Raw genomic sequence first — 24,162 nt, 5'->3', positions numbered from 1 at the left:
ATTTGTAAATTGATCAAATTATAGAAAAATGAATCTTGAGACTAAGTAGTGGAAATAATAAAAGCAAACCTGAATATACTCGGAAGCCTTAGGTCCATTCTCTATGTCAAAACTGAAGAAGAAAAGAAGCATATAATTCCACAATGGATTAGTGATATTGAGGTTTTGGAAAAGAAAAGAAAACATACCACTGAAATAGGTTAAACTTGTTTTTATGCAGACAAATTTGAGCAAGAACACAACAATCAGACATTGAGACATGTGACGACCGGTGCATATCTTGTGATAGTATAAGAAGAATAATGTAATTGCAACTTGCTTTAATATGTAGTGACTACTAATGTTAAAATTTAATGGTGTGAAATTAATAATAGTATGGTTGTATTGCATTATAAGTCTATGTTCTGTAACTATTTACCTACTTGATAAGAAAAATAAATGCATGATGAAAGAAAAACAACAAATGGCCTCCCAATGGAAATACAAAAAACAGAGAGTTAAGCAGAATTTATATGTACACCAAAGAAAAATTAATGAACAAGCACAAAAATGACTTCATATGGTGCATATTATATATCATGTCAAAGAAATTTTCCCATGACACATTGCATATGGTACTGCAAAATAACCCCACTCCCTAATACACAAACAATAAATTAAAAGCCATCGTGTATTTTTTAGTAGTTTGCGCAAATACAGAAAATCATAAATTCAGTAGTTTGTGCAAATACAGAAAATCATAAAAAATCAACATATGCAAAGAGGTTCAAGTCAAATACTTCATCCAACATCTAATATCATATACAATTATATAAATAAATTACCAGTAAGCCAAAACATTATGATAACATTAACATCATTAAGTGGCATGAGCAATAAGCGTATAACAATCAAGGAAAAGTGTGAAACAAAAATCTAGCAACCAAAAATCAAAGAGGAGAATGTCGTCAAACCTTATATCAAAGGAAAGACCACTCTTCTTTTCAACGAATTTAAAAATTGGCACGCGAGGCTTTCCGATGACCTAAAAGACATTCACAAGCAAAACACAGGACACTTAAAATTTTGAATAAACACTTTATATTGGCAACCAAAAAACAGATATTTGAGTAACCAGATCAGACCTGTATCTTTTTTGCCATATTTCTCTGTGACAATGATCTAGAAATTGCAATCAAACCAATCTGCGGATTCGGTAAGCCTGATTTCAGAATCACGACCTGCAGCCAAAAAAGATTTGATGATAACAGTGTATATATCAATCAATCCTAAAGGTTCACCTTAGTTAAGCATCACAATATTAAAAGGATGACTTACATCAATATATCACTAAATGGAAGGTACAGCCCTGTCTTGGAAGACCCAAAAATTTCAACCTAAAAGGAACAAAGTCACACATTCGTTCACAGATACAGAGAAAAAAAAAACAAAGTAAGAAAGAAAAAGAGTATCAATTTTGCATCTAAGGAGCCAAGGGTCTTCTCAAATTACATATGAAGTTATGAAGCATTCACATTGAAATTGCATCCAGACTATCAATTTTAGGGACATCGTGGGACATAAACTCAATTTAGGGACATTCAGGGACATATATTCAATTTTGCATCTAAGGCACCTTCTCCACTAACATGTGAAGTTATGAAGCATTCACATTGAAATTGCACTCGGACTGTCAATTTTAGGGACATCGTTCAAAATAAACTATATTTAGGGACATCGAGGGACACATATTCAATTTTGCATCTAATGCACTGATAGTTATGACAGATTCTATAAAAGGAAACGTGGGCAAAAGGATAAGAATACAGCAAATCATTCCCTTGTAGGAATGTTTCCTTATTCAGCGAAGGAGGAGAAAATAGATCTGGATCCAATTGATTAAATAGCAGAATGTTCTCTGTCATTGTTTTTATGCATAGTTTTCTGTAGTCACTACTACTAGGAGAGATTTGGCCTCTCGAAGTGCCATTCCCTTATTTCAGTACTATTTCTTTTTGTTAGCAAACAGCTGGTGTTTTCTTAAAACCAACAGAATTTCCCTCAAGTGAGTCTGATGATCTTCCTTACTCTTACTGTAAATAAGTATGTCATCAAAAAACACTAGACAAAATTTCCTCAAATAGGGTCTCAATACTTCATTCATTAAGGCCTGAAAGGTTGAAGGAGCATTGGTTAAGCCAAAAGGCATGACCAAATACTCATAGTGACCTTCATGAGTCCGAAAGGCAGTTTTAGCTATGTCTTCCTCCCTCATTCTGATTTGATGATAGCCTGATTTTAAATCTAATTTTGAGAAAATTACAGCTCCCCCCAGTTCATCCAGCAACTCTTCAATAATAGGAATAGGAAATTTGTTTGGAATAGTCACCTTATTTAAAGCCCTGTAATCAGTACAAAATCTCCACCCTCCATCCTTCTTTTTAACAAGCAAAACTGGGCTTGAAAAAGGGCTTGTACTGTGTCTCACTATCCCTGCTTGCATCATGTTGGAAAATATTTAGTTTCCTAGTTTGTTATTTCTAGGAGATTCTAAGCTTATCTATTATTTCCTTTTATGTTTGTACTCTTCCTATTTAAACCAGCCTTGAGCTGAGGAATAAAAAACAACAGTATTTACTTATTATTTTCTACATGGTATCGAGAGCTCCCAATTTTGGGGGTCTCGCTTCCGCAAAACCCTAGCCGCCGTCGTGTTTACAATCTGACCACGACGACTGATTTTGTGTGCGGCACTGTTCACACGTGGTACTGTTCACGCGCACTGTTCATTTAAAATACTGTTCATCGGAGGCACTGTTCATACATACTGTTCACGTGATTACTGTTCACGAGTACTGTTCATCGGCGTTACTTTTCTTTGCTGCTTCCGGTACTCCTTGGCTAAGATTATTAATTATGACGTTTTTTTATTCTCGACGACGATCATCCACTTTCAAATACCGTCGTGAATGCAAATATTGTCATCGTTTGGGACATACTATTTTTCAATGTTGGAAATTACATGGTCTTCCGCGACCTTCAAATCAGAAGAACAAAGGTGGAGGTGAGGGTCATACATTCCAAGCCAGTAATTCTGATCAAGAGCATCAGTCTTCTTCAATTCAGCTTTCATTCATGATGGAACAACTAGACAGACTGTACAAAATTCTTGAATCTAACACTCTTTCTGGCTCTGTTGCCCCCAAAGGTACTTCTGCCCTTTTTAGTGTCAGTCCTAGTCGTGCTTGGATAGTAGATTCGGGTGCAAGTGATCACATGACTGGTGATTCTACTCTGTTTTCTTCTTATAGTCCATGTGCAGGTAACCATAAAATAAAAATTGCGGATGGATCCTTTTCAGCCATTGCGGGTAAAGGTTCGGTTGTGTTGTCTCCAAGTCTAACCCTTAAAGATGTTCTTCATGTCCCAAATCTATCTTGTAGTCTCATGTCTGTCAGTAAATTAGCCCAAGATAGAAATTGTCAAACTAATTTTTTCCGTACTCATTGTGTTTTTCAGGATTTGAACTCGGGGAAGATGATTGGTAGTGCTAAGGAGAGTGGAGGACTCTACTACTTCGACATTGAACCTGAATCACAACTACCTTCCAAACCAATAAGTTCATGCTTTGAATCTTTTTTAGTTTTGAATAATAATAATGATGATGTTATGTTATGGCATTCACGATTAGGTCATCCTAGTTTTCCTTATTTAAAACACTTATTTCCTGAGTTATTTCGTAATAAGGATTTATCTTTGTTTAAATGTGAAGCATGTGAATTTGCAAAACATCATCGTTCTCATTTTCCATTACAGCCCTACAAACCATCAAAACCTTTTTCTGTTATTCACAGTGATGTTTGGGGCCCTAACCGAACGAGTACACTTTCTCATAAAAAATGGTTTATCACATTTATAGATGATCACTCAAGAGTTAGTTGGGTGTACTTGTTAAAAGGGAAATCTGACGTTTGTCAGACCGTAAAAGATTTTGTTAAAATGGTGCAAAATCAATTTCAAACAAATATTCAAGTATTTAGAAGTGATAACGGCAAAGAATATTTTAACACAATGTTGAGTGATTTTTTTCGTGAAAATGGAATTGTGCATCAAAGTTCATGTCCTAACACTCCCCAACAAAATGGAGTTGCAGAAAGAAAAAATAGGCACTTGTTGGAGGTGGCTAGAGCTTTACTTTTCGCAAGTAAAGTACCAAATTATTTGTGGGGTGAAGCAGTTTTAACTGCTGCATACTTAATTAACAGAGTGCCCTCCAAAGTTCTTAATTTTAAAACTCCAATTCATATTTTCAAAGAATGTTTTCCTAATGATCGTGTTTCAAACGATTTGACCTTAAAAATCTTTGGTTGCACTGCATTTGTTCATGAACATAAGAATATTAGCAAACTCGAACCGCGTGCTATAAAATGTGTTTTTGTTGGGTATTCTCCAACCCAGAAGGGATATAAATGTTTTGATCCAAAAAACCAGAAAATGTTTGTCACCATGGATGTTACATTCTTTGAAAACAAACCTTTTTTTGACACGCATCTTCAGGGGGGAAATTTAAATGAAGATTCGTCTCAAATTGAGGACATGAGTTTTTTTAACTCGTTTCAAACTGAGGACATGAGTTTTTTTAATAATTTATCTTTGCCGGTATCACAAAGTTCTAAGACTTATACTTCTGCACCAACGAAAAATGGCCATGATTTTTTATCTAATCCTACTCCTGTTATGAGTAGTGAGCTTGGTGAATCCGAGCCTACATTTTCTCATGAAGAAAACAATGAGAATCTTGAAAACAATGATAATGATGATCTAATTGAAATGCCACAAAATAATGAGTCATATAAAGATAATAGGTTTGAAGCAGGAAACAAGACTTGGAAAGGAAAGGTTTTTGTGAGAAAGAATCACAAAGAAAGTGATGAGTCCACATCTCAACACTGTCATGAATCTGAACTGGGGGATGATCAACTTCCTAAAAAAAGAAAAGGTAAGTCTATCTCTGTTTCTGAGAGTCGTATTTTGTATCCTGATATCGATGATCCTGTGGCTGTTAGAAAACCTGTTAGATCTTGCACTAAATACCCATTGTCCAATTTTATATCATATTCAAATTTGTCTTCATCTTTTTCTGCCTTTACCTCAAAATTGTCTAGTGTAGAGATTCCAAAAAATGTACAGGTTGCTCTAGAAGTTCCAAAGTGGAGGGAAGCTGTACTTGAGGAGATGAAAGCTCTTGAAAAGAACAAAACCTGGAGTGTTATGACACTACCGGATGGCAAGAAGACGGTTGGATGCAAATGGGTGTTTACTGTGAAGTATAATTCAGATGGGTCAATCGAAAGGTACAAGGCTCGATTGGTGGCTAAGGGTTTTACTCAAACCTATGGTATAGACTACTCAGAGACTTTTGCTCCTGTTGCAAAATTGAACACTGTCAGAATTCTCTTGTCTCTTGCTGCTAACTTAGATTGGCCCCTACATCAGTTGGATGTTAAGAATGCTTTTCTCAATGGTGATTTAGAAGAAGAAGTATATATGGACATTCCTCCTGGCTTTGAAGACAAGTTTGGATTAAATGTATGCAAGCTAAATAAGTCTTTGTATGGATTAAAGCAGTCTCCTAGAGCTTGGTTTGAAAAGTTCACTTATTCCATGAAGAAACAAGGATACATTCAAGGACAAGCTGACCACACCTTGTTCACAAAGTTCTCCCAAGATGGAAAAATTGCTGTCCTAATTGTTTATGTTGATGATATCGTCCTTACTGGAGATGATATAGTTGAAATGACAAGAGTAAAGGAGAAATTAGCATTAGACTTTGAAATCAAGGACTTGGGATCCATGAGATATTTTCTTGGTATGGAGGTTGCTCGATCAAAAGATGGTATTGTAGTTTCCCAGCAAAAATACATTCTAGATTTATTGAAAGAAACAGGAATGAGTGGATGTCGACCAGCAGATACTCCCATGGATCCTAATGCAAAACTTTGGGAAGAAGGTAGTGTTCCTGTTGATACTGGAAGGTACCAGAGATTGGTTGGGAAACTGATTTATTTGTCACACACTAGACCTGACATTGCTTTCTCGGTTAGTGTAGTAAGTCAGTTTATGCATTCTCCTTTTGAGGAACATCTTGAGGCAGTCTATAGGATACTGCGATATTTGAAAGCAAATCCCGGAAAGGGATTATTTTTTAAGAAGACTAATGAAAGAAATGTGTCTATCTTTACCGATGCTGATTGGGCAGGTTCAGTCACTGACAGAAGATCAACCTCCGGATATTGTACCTATGTTTGGGGTAATCTTGTGACATGGAGGAGCAAGAAACAAGGAGTTGTAGCAAGAAGTAGTGCAGAAGCTGAGTTTAGAGCTATGGCTCAAGGTATTTGTGAAGGATTATGGATCCACAGAGTCCTAGAAGAGCTTAAGATGAAAATTGAGCTTCCATTGAAATTATACTCTGACAGTAAAGCCGCTATTAGCATAGCTCATAACCCAGTTCAACATGACAGAACCAAGCATATTGAGATCGATCGACATTTCATAAAAGAGAAGTTAGATGCCGGAATCATATGTCTACCTTTTGTAACTTCGAGTCAGCAAACTGCAGATATCTTGACCAAAAGCTTAGCAAGACCCACCTTTGAGCATTTGATCGGCAAGTTGGGCATGATAGATATCTATGCACCAACTTGAGGGGGGGTGTTGGAAAATATTTAGTTTCCTAGTTTGTTATTTCTAGGAGATTCTAAGCTTATCTATTATTTCCTTTTATGTTTGTACTCTTCCTATTTAAACCAGCCTTGAGCTGAGGAATAAAAAACAACAGTATTTACTTATTATTTTCTACACATCATATCCTTTACTATCTTTTCAATCTCATTTTTTTGATAGAAAGGATATCTATAGGGTCTTAAATTAGGAATGGCAGCATCAGGTTTTAACTGAATAGCATGGTCATAATCTCTGATAGGAGGCAAACCTGATGGCATGTTGAACACATCGTGAAATTCTGCAATGATGTTGTCCCATTCAGCTAATTTCTCAGCATCTGAACCTTCACCACTGTTACCAGCCACAGTATGCACATAGAATCCCACTCCATCGTTGGACATAGCTTTTATCATAGCTTTCCAAGAAGCCTGCCTATTACACATAGTAGGGTCACCTTGAATTAAGTGCTTCTGACCATCCTTCATCCATTTCAAGCACAAATTTCCAAAATTAGCTTCAATATTTCCCAAGCTCGCCAACCAATCCATCCCCAACACCATTTCAGACCCTCCTAAATCCATTATAAAAAAATGTTGACTGAATTCAACATCTTGTAATTTGAATTTTAGGCCTTCGCATACTCCTTGATTTCTCACCTTTTCACCATTCCCGACTTCAATCACATAAGTGGGAGTGTTCACCACGTTCAACCCTAATTCCTCAACCAGCTTGGTAGTTATGAAGTTGCTTGTTGCTCCAGAATCAATGAGGGTCAGCACTTGTCTGTCACCAATCTGTACCCACACCTTGAAGGACTTGTTGGAAGTGAATCCTTCCTTACTTTGTAGGGATAATTTCAAGGTTTTCAATTCAGTTATCTCACTCTCATCCACCTTCTGTTCCTCGTCTACCTCCTCAATCTCCTCTTCTTCACTCAACAGTGCACGATCCATTACTGCATCTAGATCATGACTATCATGTAGCTTTAGTTCTGCTTGAATTTCTTCCTTCAGTCCATTAATAAAAATGGAGTTCAACATGAACCTATCCTCCCTACGCAAGGGTGCTACCATCATCTCAAACTTCTCTCTATACTCCATCACAGTCCCCTTTTGTCTTAAACTTAGCAGTGGTCCTAAAGGGTTTTGAATCAACCCTGGTTGGAAACGACGAATCACTGCTTGTTTGAATTCCTCCCAAGTTCGTAACAGTGTCTGCTCCTCCCACCATTGGAACCAGTTCAGGGCCTTGTCTTCCATGGCCAGAATTACTGCATCAACTTTATCCTGGGTACGTACCCCATTCAAACGAAAGTATCGTTCGATTCGAACCAGCCACCCATACGCATCCTCTCCTTTAAACACCGGAATCTCCAAACGTCTCCTTCCTCCAAAAAATCCCGATCCATTTCCACCGTTTTGATGTCGGTGTCGTGGTCGCGATTCTCCCGAAACACCGCTATCGTCACTCCCTTCCTCATCACCATGTGGTCGTCCATGACGACGATGACGACGTGGTTGCTCTTGCAGCAACTGTCTCATCTGCTCCAACGTGACCTGAGGACGAGCTTGCAGTTCAGAAACCGCCTGACGGATCTGTTCAACCGTCGTCTCCATGTTATTCATCCTCTGTTCCAGAATGTCAACCCGATTCTCCATGATACTTCCCGTCGTCAAACCAGCCACTATGTAAATGTGAACCAAGGCTCTTGATACCAAATTGATAGGTTCAATTCAGTATCAAAAACAATTAAAAGCAATCAACAGTAATAACAGAGGGAAATTGAGGAAATATTATTATAATATTGTCAACTAGAGTTCAAACGGGATCTAGCTGATAGTACAAAGGGAAATTTTGAAAGAAATAGTACTGAAATAAGGGAATGGCACTTCGAGAGGCCAAATCTCTCCTAGTAGTAGTGACTACAGAAAACTATGCATAAAAACAATGACAGAGAACATTCTGCTATTTAATCAATTGGATCCAGATCTATTTTCTCCTCCTTCGCTGAATAAGGAAACATTCCTACAAGGGAATGATTTGCTGTATTCTTATCCTTTTGCCCACGTTTCCTTTTATAGAATCTGTCATAACTATCATGCACCAAGGGTCTTCTCCACTTACACATGAAGTTATGGCATCCACATTGAAATTGCATTCAGACTATCAATTTTAGGGACATCGAGGGACATATATTCAATTTTGCATCTAAGGCACCAAGGGTCTTCTCCACTTACACGTGAAGTTACGAAGCATTCACATTGAAATTGCATTCAGACTATCAATTTTAGGGATATCATGGGAAGGGTCTTCTCCACTTACACCTGAAGTTATGAAGCATTCACATTAAAATTGCATTCAAACTATCAATTTTAGGGATATCGTGGGACATAAACTCAATCCGTACATATAATCAATTTTGCATATAACGCACCAAGGGTCTTCTTCTCTACTTACATGTAAAGTTATGAAGCATTCACATTGAAATTGGATTCAATTTTAGGGACATCGTGCGACATAAACTCAATTTAGGTATTCAATTTTGCATCTAAGGCACCTTCTCCACTTACATGTGAAGTTATGAAGCATTCACATTGAAATTGCATTCAGACTATCAATTTTAGGGACATCGAGGGACATATATTCAATTTTGCATCTAAGGCACCAAGGGTCTTCTCCACTTACACGTGAATTTATTAAGCATTCACATTGAAATTGCATTCAGACTATCAATTTTAGGGACATCGTGGGAAGGGTCTTCTCCACTTACACGTGAAGTTATGAAACATTCAAATTAAAATTGCATTCAGACTATCAATTTTAGGGACATCGTGGGACATAAACTCAATAGGTACATATAATCAATTTTAAATATAAGGCACCAAGGGTCTTCATCTCTACTTACATGTGAAGTTATGAAATTGCATTCGTACTATCAATTTTAGGGACATTCAGGGACATATATTCAATTTTGCATCTAAGACACCTTCTTCACTTACACGTGAAGTTATGAAGCATTCACATTGAAATTGCATTCAGACTATCAATTTTAGGGAAATCGTGCGAAATAAACTCAGTTTAGGGACATCGAGGGACATATATTCAATTTTGCATCTAAGGCACCAAGGGTCTTCTCCACTTACACATGAAGTTATGGCATTCACATTGAAATTGCATTCAGACTATCAATTTTAGGGACATCATGGGACGTAAACTCGATAGGGACATCAATTCAATTTTGCATCTATGGCACCAAGGGTCTTCTCCACTTACACGTGAAGTTATGAAGCAATCACATTGAAATTGCATTCAGACTATATTTTAGGGACATCTTGCGACATAAACTAAATTGAGGGACATCAAGGGACATATATTCATTTTTGCATCTATGGCACCAAGGGTCTTCTCCACTTACACGTGAAGTTATGAAGCATTCACATTGAAATTGCATTCAAACTATCAATTTTAGGGACATCGTGGGACATAAACTCAATTAAGGGGCATCGATAGACATATATTCAATTTTGCATCTAAGGCACTAAGGGTCTTCTCCATTTACATGTGAATTTATGAAGCATTCACATTGAAATTGAATTCAGACTATCAATTTTAGGGACATCGTGGGACATAAACTCAATTCAGGCACATTGAGGAACATATATTCAATTTCGCGTCGAAGGCCCCAAGGCACACAACCATGTCCCCAATTTACCATTATGAGGAATTCATTATCAAGGGTCGACTTCAAGTTATGAATAAAACATTCATATTCAAATTGCATTTAGACCTTAAAATAAGAATTCATATTGTAAACCACATTTTTTTTGTGAAAAATTCATCACATTAGGGTCATCCAATTTTAATCAATTTTTTTATAAAATATTGTGTCTGCTGGAAAAATTATGACTCGACATTTGTAGACTCCAAAAAAACAAATATTTGCATTAGAAAGTGAGACTCCAATTAAAAAAACTAAATCCAGCACGACAGAGAAGTTAGCGCATTATACCCAAACCACCACCCAAAAAACACACATTAATAAATTTGCAAACGATAAATGCAAATAAAAGATGGTGGAAAATCATGAAAGTTCAGCTTTAAAAACATGTCCACTTTCTTGCGCCCAACAATAAAAAATTTACTTTACAAAGACAAAAGGCAGTTCATTAAAGAGAACCTGAGGATCCTGAATGCCGAGAAGAAATGGCCTTGCTTTGTTGTAAAACCTGAGAGACGAAAAGGGAAAAAAGTAAATACGTTTTTTAATAATACAGAATAATAAAAATAAGAGACATCCAAACAAAGGAATGCACGGAATTATTTTACATTTTCTCTTTTTTAAAACATCAAAAAAATTAAAAACATGCCAAATTGCTAATCATTGACTCCCAATAGCATGGCACTTGAAAAACAAATATGTAAACTGTAATTCAGAGGATACGGACCAAAAAGACCCCTAAGTTGTGCTCTGCAGTAGGTTGGCTCTGAAGAACATTCTGAAGAATATAATGGTCACAAACTTAGAGCTGACATAAGCGAAAAGAAGTGGTTTGAACTTAATGCAATGCCAAAGATTACAGCACAAAAGCAAAAGGGAAAAAAATAAAAATAAAAATAAAAACAGTGAACTTTAAGATCCATTTATGTTGATATGTAGGTGGATCATATGTAAGTGAACCATATGGTGAAGGCCAGAGAGTAAAAAAAGAAACTGCATAAGAACGTTTAAGAATTGCTTACCCGTATCATCGCCATGAGCATGGTAAGGAGAGCATACGAACCAATCCCACCAGAATATACCTGCATACTTTACATGAATCTTCCATTAGGAAATCAAGAACCGAGATAAGTGCAAGAAGAGATACAACATTTTTAAGAAAAACTCATACCTCATTAAGTTCTCTGTGGTAAAAATACTTTCAAAATCAAACTCAATGGCCACAGTTGAGGCCACTTAGCCACTGCTTCCTGCAAATTCATTGGTTCAACCGAGATGAAGAATATACATAATGTTATAAGTCCAACACTGAATTCCCAAGAGAATATATTTTGTTCATTTTAATTTTTATTCCTTCAAGAAAATGGGAAAAAGATATATTTTTCAGTGCAGGTAGAGTTTTAAAAATGTTTGTATTTTGAGGGCTTGTCTTTTCAAATCTTCTTATTGGAATTTTAACTTCAAAGGTATTGTGAATAATTTGAAAAATGTGCAATGCAGAAATAGGAACGTGTTGCCCACACTAGGGGCATCACATTCATGACATGGAATTTGAAACAAAAATAATAGAATATTGAATAAAAATGTTCGAAGTTAGAGTACTCTAATCAAGCAAAACTAACTTGAGATGATATATGTAATTCAAATAAGAAGCCTCAGGCAATAATTCAAGTACCACATGCGCTAGTAATATAATCCTACACGAAATGAGAATGTTGTAAAAGTGGTGTGTTATTATATGCTTCCAAGTTTGTTGTATTTGTTTGTGTAATTAAATTAAGGAAAATGCTAACCAGTGCCCTTAGGGCACTTGTTAAGGGACCTAATATAGTAGTGTATTTTATTGGAAATTGTGTAGTCAACTTCTAAAAAGTCTAAATAGTTAGTTTTTCAACATAAAACTTTCTCTTTTAGGTTTCTTAATAGGTTCCCTTAAATTAAAGAAATATCAACTTCTTAGCACCTTGATCAATAAAACACAGTTCATCTTGTGCTTCCAAATCTTGAAGTTCTTCATCGATGTCATCATTATTCATCTACAAAATAAAAGTAATATGTTCAATATAAGTTGGCAATAGAAGATGTCTCTTCAAGTCTTCATTGAGCTTAGGGGAATGAAAATTTAGTAATAAAAGGGAGAGAAAAGAATAGGCCATAACCAATGCAATATGATATAAACAGATTTACCTTACATGGAAAAACAAATCAATGCTAAGACTCAACAATGTTGAGGAACCTGCTCTGGTATATAAGGAGTCTATTATGAATGAATCTTACAATGTATATTAAACAAACTTTTAAATTACTAGTACTTTGAATTTCTTATAATAATACTTATCACTTGAATTAACTTGAGTCTCATGATAAATTCTGGATTAGAATTGTCTAGATATTAGTGCAGACACATGCCCCAAATCAGTGAACATTTCCTTGCTATTTCTAGAAATGAAGATGGAATATTAGAGCAAGACAGAGAGAAAGTGACATATCCAACATAAACACATAATAGCTAGCCTGTGAATTAAGCATTAGGAAGTTCAAATTTCCACTAGGACTGTTTACATATTAGGAGCAAGCAATCCAGTTTACATTATTGAATCAGAACCAGCTATGAAAACAACACAATAAACACCACAAACAAGCAAAGTAGCAGCCTACAAACATATACAACACGCAAGAAAAACCCACAGAACCACAACACTGAAATCACAGATTGAATCAGAACCAGGACACATAGATTCAATTATATAAACTACAATCTACAATATAGTGTATCAAGCACAACATTCCTCAAGCTAAATCTAATGTTGTAATGGCTCTATCCAATTTATCAACACACCATGATAACCTCATTACAATACTAGAATCAAATCCAATTCCCTTTATAGTTAACAAAACACGACAATAACAGTAACTTACAAGTGCATGGTTGGTTTCTTGATCCAACTCCTTTGCTTTCCTACTTTGTTGAGTAGCAATGGACATTTCAGCTTGAGACGGAGGCTCTTTATATTCATTACTTACACGCTAAACCAAGTAAAACAAGAGTATGAGAATATTAATGAAGTAGCACAATTTAATATTCACTTAGAATAATTTAAAAAGAAAATTTAATTTCTCTCTTATAACAGCAAAACCTTTATTCCCTATTCAATGTCTCCATTTCAATTGAGCTATATTTTGGCCATTTTGATGACTTGCTTCCTATATTCATTGATATAGAAATTTTGTATAAAATTCCAAATTTGTAACAAGTATATACACAATAGTAATTATATCGGATCCGGAACCGCTCCACCCTAAGTGTCTACAGCAGCCTCTCAATGAAATATATCAAGCACCCGATATATCCAATGGAGGATAGAGAAAGGCAATAAAACTGTCGAAATAACTTCCCAACTATGCACAGCCCTACCCTTTTTGTTAACTGCTATCATCATATTAGAAACTGTACTGTCAGCACTCATTCTACTACTATTTTTACTCTTCTGAGTTCTGGGTTCCAAGTCTTATAACAACATTGATTTATTTTCACGCCAAATAGAACACATGTGTTCCTTGGCACACAACTAAAGCACTGTGTGGGAATTCATTAGCCAATTTACCTACCAACAAAGAAAATCACTTTTCCAAAGATGGATTGATCGTCGCAGTCAAATTCAAACATTCATTTTTAATTTCAATAATTTCCTGCTAACATCTTCAAAATTAATTTTAATCAACAATATAGAGACAGAAAATGGATTCCCTAAGACCAGAATCCTATCTAATTAGTAAGTTAATTAAAAATAAACAGAGATATATATACCTTCAGAGATTAATTAAACAAGATGCAGAAATTTAGTGCTCGTGCACTTTGGGGGAAAATCAAGGGTTTTGGAGACATTAGATTTCTAAACGGGAAAGGGTTTTTTGACATTACGCAGTGGTACCTTCGTCTCCAGCAAATTCCATCGCTGTCACCTCTTTCAGAACTTAGGGTTTCAATGCTTTTCAGAAATTTAGGGTTGTGAGTCTCAAAAGCATTGTTAGAATAGAGAAATTTCGAAACAAGAAAGGAGTAGCGAAGAAGCGGACGATTGGAAGGTCGCGAAGGATTTGAAGCATGGTCGATTGATCTATGGGTAAGATCAATTGCGGGTTATGAAATTCGATGGAAGAGGGGATGAATTGCAGATAGATAGATATAGGAGTACAGAATTTTGAGAATCTGGAAGTTGCAATGAGATTTTCAAAATATTGACAAATTTTGCGTTAAAGAAAAAATGAAGAATCAAATTTGGGAAAAAAATACCTGGCTATGTGTTCACAACAGTTTCCTATATATATATATATATATATATATATATGGGATTTGCTATAACACACCCACCCATTTTTATGAAGGTGTGCATTAGCAACGTACACCTTAGGGTGTATTTAATCACTTTTTAGTTATTAGTTGCTAAAACACACCTTCTAAAAAATTAGTGGGTGTATTCTAGCAAATGCTTATAGGAGTTGCTAACGTACACCCACTTATTTTTTAGAATGAGTGTTTTAGCAACATGCACCTCAAGGTGTATGTTACCACTTTTTAGTTATGACTTGCTAATACACACCTTCTAAAAAACAAGTGAGTGTACGTTAGCAAAACCCTATATATATATATATATATATATATATATTATTTTTTTTACAGTTTCCTATATCTAGTACACGGATGCCAACGAGGCGAGGAATGTGCGAATGAAGCTTCCTCGTCCCAAAGTTTCTGCACGGAGTTTTTGCCTCCATCTCCGTCTCCACGGGGAAATATTTGTCCTCATCCTCACAGATCCCCACGGTATCCACGGATATCGAATATTAACAAAATTTATATATTTTTCGGTTAAAATTATGACAATAAGATGACGTTATTTTTCCTGTTTTATTTTTAAAAACAAATATTTTGCATCTTTCCATTTAAAAAATAAAAACAACACATAATGCATTCATAACCAAAAAACATTGCACAATCATTTGGCTACTAATAATCATACAAAACATAATAGTCAAAAAATTCCATAATATATAATAAAGTATGCATAATCATACAAAAATTCATAACTAAAATATTTCAAATTTGTTGGAGAAAATAATGCATATATACAGTTAATTATATATGGACGGATTCGGGGAATCCGCGAGGACGGATGCGTCTTCCCCCATCCCCACCCGAAGTCCCCGCGGGGGAGTTTTTACCTTCATCCCCATCCCCACAGAAAAAAAAAATCATTGTTTTCGGAGCTCTGAACGGGGCAATCCCCGCGGGGATCCGCTCTGACGGATGCAAATTGACATCCTTAATCTAGTGTACTCTATGACTAATAGCCAGTTGTACCATTCTCGTAGAATGAAAACACTAAGCGTCCACATCAAGATAAATCTAGCCTCTCAGTTCCTAACTAGTACTCAAGCTAGACCAGTAATTAACAACCAAGTTTTATTTAGAGTAGGGATTGGAATTAATTCTAATGCTATTGCTATCAGTCATCTAAACCGACATATTAAATATCATTATCATTTGATTCAGGAACCAATAACGGAGTTTAGTACTAACTTCAGCAAGTCGCCCAACAATTTTTCATATTCAAACCTCCCATCTAATAACCGAACATATTCGGTTAAATCTTTTGTGAGAGTTTATCAGCTAAATTCTAATGAGAATCAAGTCTATCCCATCAAGAGAATTGTCGGTGGAAAGAGATCATGGAGCATGAACATACTCCGACAGAATCAGGATCTTCAGTTACTTACTCTTTCACGTGAACTCTAATTCAGCTAAATTCATCGAATCGCTGTGATGCATGATTCGTCATCAGTAAGTCTTATTAAGTTATGAACATTAAATTATTCCGGTGCTTTGAGACTTATAGCTTACATTTAGTGTAAGAATTCAATTAAGTTGAGAACTTCTTCAATTCCTCAATATCAACGAATTGGATTCACATTTAAAGTGTTATCCTTATGTAACTCTGACGAAATGTCTTCAGCTTTTCAGCTTTGTTATCGGTAATCAGTTCAGACCTAGGTACGTTTGAATTCCTTCAAGCAACTTAAGTTTTTGAAACTTTTAGCTCATTACCAAACCTGGTCGGAGGAATTTTTCTGCAGTGATTTTTGAATTCCATATGTTTTGTTATTTTGGTTTTGCCTCTTTTGTTTCTCTGCAACATGTTAGATAGATGTGTGGAACTAGAAACAATGACATTCAATGAGTGAATTAAACACATCTTTTGTTTTAGAATTTTTTTGATAATCGAACAAATTGCTTAGTTTAGATGCTCATATATATTTTGAATTTCAATTTAGATCTTATAATAAATATAAATATGTATTGGTGTCAATATCCTATTTTTTTACATTAGCATTGTCAATGAGTCTATGTCGTATCAAATGCTCATATAAGTTTATCAATGTGTCTATTTCATTTTATGTGTGGAAGAATTGTGCTTATTGATTGGTGCTTTTTGTTCATGTACTGAAAGCTTGAAAACTACTTTTGGCTGATCTTATTGATGATTTTGTTGAATAGTTGAACCTAGACCTGGCGTTGATTCTGAAGGAATTGAGGTTGTTAGGGATTATTTTAGATAACAATAGCGTTCTTAAAACTATACCACTTAAATATAGATATATAGATAGAGCAAAAGCCTGCAAGTGCAGAGATCGACGATGATGCTGTTAGCCTATCATGTAAGCTAATTAATTTTCTTCTACCTTGTTTACATTTCTTTTTGAATACTTGCCTTATTCCTTGTTTCTTTGCACTTGTATTTGTCCAACTCCGCATATCAAGAACTCTTAGAAAGTGCAAAGTTTAATTTCAAGTATTGACTTATCTAATGTCTCCAAGCCATGTTCGTAGCATCACACAAGTGAGCTTGTAAACCATTGAATATTCAAACTGTGACCTAAAGTAGAACTGGCACCCTCTGGCTGGAGTAGTAGAATATCAAATTAGTGTTTGTAGTATCGCACAGCTGTTTATGGCATCAATCATGTTTGTAGTGAGTGGTAAGAAAGACATCATTTTAAATGCATATATAATATGTCAATTCTATATTAGTTTCATGTTTGTCAATAAGTGTCATATATAATATTTAAATACCAATTGTAATACTCAATAAGAAAGATACCAATTTTACATATTGATCTCTTGTATAAATGTAGGAACTGTGTATGGAGGATTGGAGAATCTATTTAGTTATAGTATGAAGCCAAGAGCTGGCAATGACAAGATTCCTCCGGTCTCTCGCCATTATTGTGTGCCTCTACAATGCTATCATCTTGATCTCATTAATTTCACCGAGTTTCAATTTCCTGGCAGCTGAGGCTCATAGCAAATTAAAGAATGGGATTTGAAGTTGTAGTTAATGGCGGACCTGCAGTTTGTATATCACCTATTGGTCCTAAGCATTTCATTGTTCAGGTTGCACTTGTCCTTTGTTTTGCTTGTCATGAAAACTATCCCACAGTTGCTTATTAAAGTTACCCAATAAGTCTAATTATTTTTATTTACCGTGGAAACCTTCCAGATCACAATCTAGTTGTGTCACTACTCCTAGGTCGATCTTAACTTCTAGGACATAATCAGTAACTATGGATGCTATAAAAAGATGAGCTGCTAAGATGGAACAAAATCATCAAGTGTATATTTGCACATTTTTCACTTTTGGACACATAACATCACAATATATGTGTCAAAAGGTAATCAATCAACCCTCTTTTTTTAACTCTGTGATTTCCATTGTTTGATAAAAACAGAGATTTTTAACCACCATGGAAATGAAATGGGTTATTTGTTTGGATTGATAATGGGTTCTCTGTTGGTGATTGTGACAGCATGAAAGATCAACTAAAGAAGTACTTTTAGATTCTGTGTTTGATAAATATGGCTAATATCACTGCAGTTAAGACCCTATTATTGACAAATTCAGCATCAAAGTCTTAGGTTTACTCAAATACTTTCTAGTTTTTGAAGTAGCTAGATCAAGAGATGGTATAGCTCTATGCCAGAGAAAGTACACCTTAGACGTACTAGAAGATGCAGGTTTACTTGGAGCAAAATCTTTTGCTACACCTATGCAGCCACACTTACAACTTCATAAGACATATGGAACACATTTATCGAACCCTACAGCTTACAGAAGACTTATTAGAAGGCTACTATACTTAAAATATTGACAAAAACAGGAATAAAGTTAGATGAACATATATATAGAAGTGTTAAATATAGAGCTACAGCAGTTGAAAAATACTATTATAAAATCAGTGCTAAAGCAACTAAAGATTCATTTCACTGCTCAAAATAAAAAACTGGCTCTAGAGTTTCTGAGGCAAAGCATTTTCTAACAACATAAAGATAATCAAATGACATATTATGAAAGCAAACTAAATCACTTATAATCTGATGCATCATGCATGTTTCCCACATCTTCCACTGCCATATGCTGTTGCAGAAGCAAATCTAGTTCCTTATTTTGTTCCTCCAAAATCTCACCATTTCTCTTTAACATCCTATACACTTCCATCTTTTTGTCGCCAACACAGGTAAGGCCATTTTCAAGGGCACTCTCAAGGTCCATAAGCTCTTTGAACTTCAATGAGGTAATGTTCTCTCCCTTCAAGTGCCTCAGTTGAATTTCCATGCTTTCATTCTCCTTTTTTATTCTATCAATTTCATTGCTAAGACTCTCATGCTCAGCATCCCACAGTGTTTTCCCTGAGTCTCTCTGGTATCTGTCTAGGACATCAATCAATGTTGTGGAGGGACTGATGTATTCATGGATCTTTCCAGATTCACCAGAGAGAATAAGGGAAACTTGAGAATCACAAAGAATACTTATTTCTTTTGCCTTCTTAAGGATTCCATTCTTCCTCTTTGAAAAAGTAACTTGCCTGTTGCTTGATTTTTCAATCCTTTTTATCTCAATCTTACCCCTCCCCATCTTCTTCTTCTTCTCTTGTTTTTGGCTTTGCATGAATATTAAATCTATGTGAATGAAATTGACAATATAACAAAATGATTTAAAGAATCCAAAATTTCAAACCAATCTAAAGTAGTCAAAAACAAAGGAATATATTGTGCAGAGAAAGTAATTCCCTTTTTGAGTATAGAGTCAAATTTACTTTTTGGAGTATCTCCTCTTTGTTTCCATTTTGGTGAAGCCAACAACAAAGATATATTTGTACCAATTGCCTCTTCCTGCAGAACATGTATGGTTTGATATGGCATAGTAATTCACATTACTTCTCTAACACTCAATTCCAATTTCCACCTATAGATAAGGTAAAGTGTATCATACTTTCTCATAAAATACTATAAAATATAAGAAAATAAAAATATACAAAACACCAAAATAGGTTTCAAGATAGACCACATGGCTTACACAAAAGTATCAACACTAACTGTCCACTTAAATTGGCACCGGTATGCTTGGCAAGTTTAAAATAATTGATATTAAAATCTATGTGGATGAAAATGATAATTACAAATTATAACAAAATCATTTAAAGAAAAATAAGAAAAACCAACATTAGAAAAACCAATCCAAAATAGTCAAAAAGAAAGGTATATTATGCACAGAGAGACTAATCTCCTTTTTAAGCATAAGGTCAAATTTACTTTTTGGAGTATCTCCAATTTATTTCCATTTTGGTGAATCCAAGTTTGGTTTGCAGAAAGCATAGTCTGCTACGTATCATAGTCAGCTAGTTGTCTTGTCTCTTTCAATCTTTCTTGCAGGCCACTCTTATTTTCCTCTGCAACAATTAATATTAATAATTCACATATACATATACATATACATATACATATACATATACATATACATATACATATACATATACATATACATATACATATACATATACATATACATATACATATAACTACACAAGAATAATATTTCATTATTATATAACCATATGACTCCTCATTACTTAAATGCTTCAGAGAACTTTAACTCTTGTTCAAATTAATTTCATCTTCAAGGAGTGAAAGTGAAAATGTACAAGACTCAGCTGCAGCAGCTATGTCAACGGCAAAGATGGAGTTTGCCTGAGTACAGTCACATGAATGAAGGTCTACAACATAAGCCAAGCTATAAGGCATCTGTTGTTGTCAATGGAGTTACCTTTACTTCTTCTGATACCTTCAATTCCTCCAAAGAAGCTCAGAACCAAGCTGCTATGAAAGCTTTCTACAACTTTTCTTCTCCCCCTCCATCAGGTACTTCTCTTCATGTGTTTGTTTTGTTTCTCTACAAAGTTAATTTTTTTGATCTTGCCCTTTTGGTAGTTGAGACTTATAGTATTCTGAAATGACTTATAGTTGAGACTCTTTACTTATACGACTTATGAGTTTCATATGATATATTTGTTGGTTGAGACTTATGAGTTCAGTTGCTGCTAAATCCTAACAATCAACATCGATATATCTAACAATAATCAACATATTCTCCCAGATACAGATCGTTTGAGCAAAAACCATCTGAACAACTATGCTCGAAAGAACAATCTTGATCCACCTGTTTATAAAACTATAGCTGAGGGGCTACCTCATGACATTCACTATAAGGCTACTGTTTTTATTGATGGAAAGTCATTTGAAAGCCCAACATTTTTCAACACGATAAGAGACGCAGAGCAGGCTGCTGCAAAAATTGCTTTGAAGGAATTGCCAATTTCAGTTGACGTGTTTCAGAAGGCAAGTGTCTTGTAATTTCTTATGCAATTCCAAAATCACTTTTTCTTTGGATATTTTATGATAATCAAATTGCTAAATAGATGTTCAATGTCACATAACATATTTATGAGCTTAAGTTGGCAAAAATCAAAGTTGAGTTACAAAAGACATTTAGATGTTAATAGATGATTATTTAGCTTCTTTTCATAAGCTCACCAGGATAGTTTATGGAAATATCTTATGAATTATATGATTTTTTATTTGTTTTTACTTCATTTAGTTTGTATTATAGAAATAGCTTATACATAACTACTTATATGATAAGTTATTTATCCAAACAAAGTCTAATAGTATATCAACTGTGTTTGAAGGTCAAACTTATTGAAGTTCACTTGTATGTTCCTGCTTTATCTGCATTATTACAAATAGTTTTAATTGAATTTTGGTTTGTGTCCTTTTTATTCAGGATGAATCTTGTCCATCAAAGAGTTTACTACTAGAATTGACACAGAGAGAAGGTTTTTGCAAACCAACATATAAAACTACAGAGTCTGGTTCTTCTCATTTGTTTTTCTCAACTGTGGAAGTAGAGGGCTTGGAATTTCATGGAAAGGCATCCAGATCCAAAAAACTGGCAGAGAATGATGCTGCAAAGATTTCTTACATCGCCTTAAAAGAGTGTAAGTTCATTCACTTCATTTTTCTTTTTGTTCATAAGAATCACTACCAAGTTTGTCCTCTATGTTTCAGTAATAATTTGAGAATATATATTATCATATGTTTCAGTACCATGTTGGTGTTGAACACCAAACATGCCTTAAATTTGAAGTGTATGTATATGATTGTGCTTTGATAATATTGATGTGTTACACAGGTGGACTTGATATGTATGCTTCTTTTTGTTCCTCTTTCGAAGAAAATCAAGAGCTACAATCAACCGATAAATCAGACATTGTTAAACCCAAGCAGAACCTCAGCTTTGAAGGTTTGTTTCTTCATCCAAAAACATATCTTACTTATCAGTAACTTTTTATGAATTATCATGAAGCTATTTTACTTTTTTCAAAGTTGTAATTTGCTGACCATTGAGCATATTAATGACTTTGTGTTTATTCTAACAGATGAACTTTTGGATAAGGAGATATTACCTACTGATGTCAAAATTAACAATGGCATACACAATGAATCTTTTCCACTTCGTCCTAAGAAAAAATTTAAGCCGAGAAACATGAGCTCTTCATCTTCATCTACTGACCTTCCTTCTGTATCGGTTTCTGAGTTGAACAAGGCAACAAGTAGTTACCTGATTTTTAACAGGTTGAAAATAACGGTTCTGCCAGATACTGTATTCCCAGATGGGAATAACGGTTCTGCCAATTGGTGACTATAAATGGGTTGCAGCGAGTCTGGAATTTCCAAATGACGATAAAGACTTTTGATTCTTATGAAAGTTTCATTTCATATATGACTTTTGTTTTCAGGTATTAGAAACAATGTTAAATATAAGATGCTAACTTGACTTCAATGTAAGACTTTTGATGGCTTATTTAGATGTTGTGCATGTTTGAATTCAATTTCGGGAGGGACAAAAACGGTTGCCAATGTGTTACCATTGTTGCTAGCAAGAATAATAGCCAGTGTGAATTGTGAAATGCTATCGTATGACAAAAATGAAAACACAATGCTATAATCTTTTCGTATTTGTACTAGGTAAGATCATCTAAAAATCTGAACTAGCAAGCTGGTACAAAGTATGACAGAAATTAATATAAGTTAGAAAAACAATTACAGCTCTTGGATTCTTGATCCTCCAAAGTATGACTTAATCACATGTTTACAATGTATATCTTGTTCTAATTTATCTTTATAATGTTTACACCATTGACCCAACTTTCATACTTTGTTATAATTTTTCTTTAGCTTGTTATCTTGTGTACATGATCATTGGTTGATAATGATATAGTATAAAGAATCCACTAAACCCTAAACTTGAACTCTAGTTAGCAACAATGAGATCACAATCTTACATAAAAACTAATATGTTTGAGACTACCACATTTTTCGCTTTCTAGATAACAAATATGTTTGAGAACCAGATCACCCCTAATATATCCATTACTTTTTTACTACCTCCCACTAGCCCTTTAAACATTTCTCAAAAAGCAGTAGATACCCCCATCCACTTCAATGTCTCTTTCCACACACTTGATAACATCGGACAATTAAAGAAGACGTGATTAGCGTTTTCCTCGCACACATCTGCCTACACAAAGAGAGGAGGAATTCAGTTAAAAGACGGAAATTTGGATGTTTTAAAACATGAAGACTTGCGATGTTAAAAGACTTGCGATGTTGTTTTGCCTAATTTTTATTAGAATTTATATTTTGAAATCCTTAATTTCTTCTGAAGGTGACAAATGATTATGAACATCCGGTGATGGTTGTCGGAGACTTTGTTTCAAGACGAGGATAGATCCTCTCATGTGATCCAAGTTTCGCATGAGGAGTGTCTAATGCATCTTTACAAAACCGACTAGATGAGGAGTGTCGCTATTTATCAACACACATTTCATGCTTTATTTTTACCATATGTGGTACTTATGTTGTTCTTCAATGGTAAACTCACATTACTGCTCAAACACTCCATTACACATATATGAAAGAGAAGCAGCATAACTTTTAAAAAGAGACAAAATAGAAGAAAAACAGACAGAAAACCAAAATTATAAAAGTGACCTGATAAAAAAATAGGGTTCATGTCAAAATATATCACACTACATAAATGCTATAATAAAAAATAAAAATAAAAAGAGTACACAAAAGACCAAAATAGTCTTCAAAACAAACCAGACCATGTGGCAAACAAAAAGTATCAACACAAAACTATCCTTCTTTCTTTCATACCAAATGCATTTATCAAACTGCATATCATGTACTATTGATTTTCTTCACATATATAGTTAATATTATTAATTTCAATGTCATTTCAACCATAATATATACTACAATCTATGTAAAAAATGGACAA

The 24,162-nt window shown here is 34.8% G+C and overlaps 3 protein-coding genes and 1 long non-coding RNA gene across 24 annotated transcripts; 1 reads left to right on the top strand and 3 right to left on the bottom strand.

Annotated features, from left to right (window-relative positions):
• Nucleotides 1-1,984: 1,984 nt before the first annotated feature.
• On the bottom strand, nucleotides 1,985-8,363 carry LOC123904092. The gene is made up of 2 exons (XM_045953781.1): nucleotides 6,849-8,363; nucleotides 1,985-2,485 (listed from the first exon to the last, which is right to left on the bottom strand). Exons 1-2 carry the CDS (start codon nucleotides 8,361-8,363, stop codon nucleotides 1,985-1,987), a joined length of 2,016 nt encoding a protein of 671 aa, XP_045809737.1.
• A 4,377-nt stretch (nucleotides 8,364-12,740) lies between these two features.
• Nucleotides 12,741-14,751, bottom strand: LOC123909967. Its single transcript, XR_006810061.1, has 3 exons — nucleotides 14,232-14,751; nucleotides 13,343-13,450; nucleotides 12,741-12,862 (listed from the first exon to the last, which is right to left on the bottom strand). It is a non-coding gene; the product is annotated as an uncharacterized LOC123909967 (long non-coding RNA).
• Nucleotides 14,752-15,781: 1,030 nt separating this feature from the next.
• Nucleotides 15,782-22,786, top strand: LOC123909963 (double-stranded RNA-binding protein 1-like). Of its 21 annotated transcripts, none has more exons than XM_045960937.1 (11): nucleotides 15,796-16,265; nucleotides 16,980-17,140; nucleotides 17,301-17,461; nucleotides 17,618-17,876; nucleotides 17,983-18,154; nucleotides 18,998-19,054; nucleotides 20,442-20,678; nucleotides 20,914-21,155; nucleotides 21,601-21,814; nucleotides 22,009-22,119; nucleotides 22,256-22,786. In XM_045960937.1, exons 7-11 carry the CDS (start codon nucleotides 20,456-20,458, stop codon nucleotides 22,516-22,518), a joined length of 1,053 nt encoding a protein of 350 aa, XP_045816893.1. In that variant the 5' UTR covers nucleotides 15,796-16,265; nucleotides 16,980-17,140; nucleotides 17,301-17,461; nucleotides 17,618-17,876; nucleotides 17,983-18,154; nucleotides 18,998-19,054; nucleotides 20,442-20,455; the 3' UTR covers nucleotides 22,519-22,786. The 21 variants fall into 21 exon arrangements, with proteins under 21 accessions (XP_045816890.1, XP_045816887.1, XP_045816891.1 ...); XM_045960924.1 differs by lacking the exon at nucleotides 18,998-19,054 and adding an exon at nucleotides 16,438-16,475 and having other exon boundaries at nucleotides 15,808-16,265; XM_045960922.1 differs by having other exon boundaries at nucleotides 15,808-16,475.
• On the bottom strand, nucleotides 18,844-19,460 carry LOC123904091 (agamous-like MADS-box protein MADS9). The gene has a single exon (XM_045953780.1). The coding sequence runs from the start codon at nucleotides 19,426-19,428 to the stop codon at nucleotides 18,844-18,846; it is 585 nt and encodes a 194-aa protein (XP_045809736.1). The 5' UTR covers nucleotides 19,429-19,460.
• Nucleotides 22,787-24,162: the final 1,376 nt, after the last annotated feature.

This window comes from Trifolium pratense, linkage group LG2 (genome assembly GCF_020283565.1).
Source record: "Trifolium pratense cultivar HEN17-A07 linkage group LG2, ARS_RC_1.1, whole genome shotgun sequence".
NCBI lineage: Eukaryota > Viridiplantae > Streptophyta > Magnoliopsida > Fabales > Fabaceae > Trifolium > Trifolium pratense.
The sequence above is the reverse complement of the archived record's forward strand: the minus strand, read 5'-3'. Positions and strand labels throughout refer to the sequence as shown.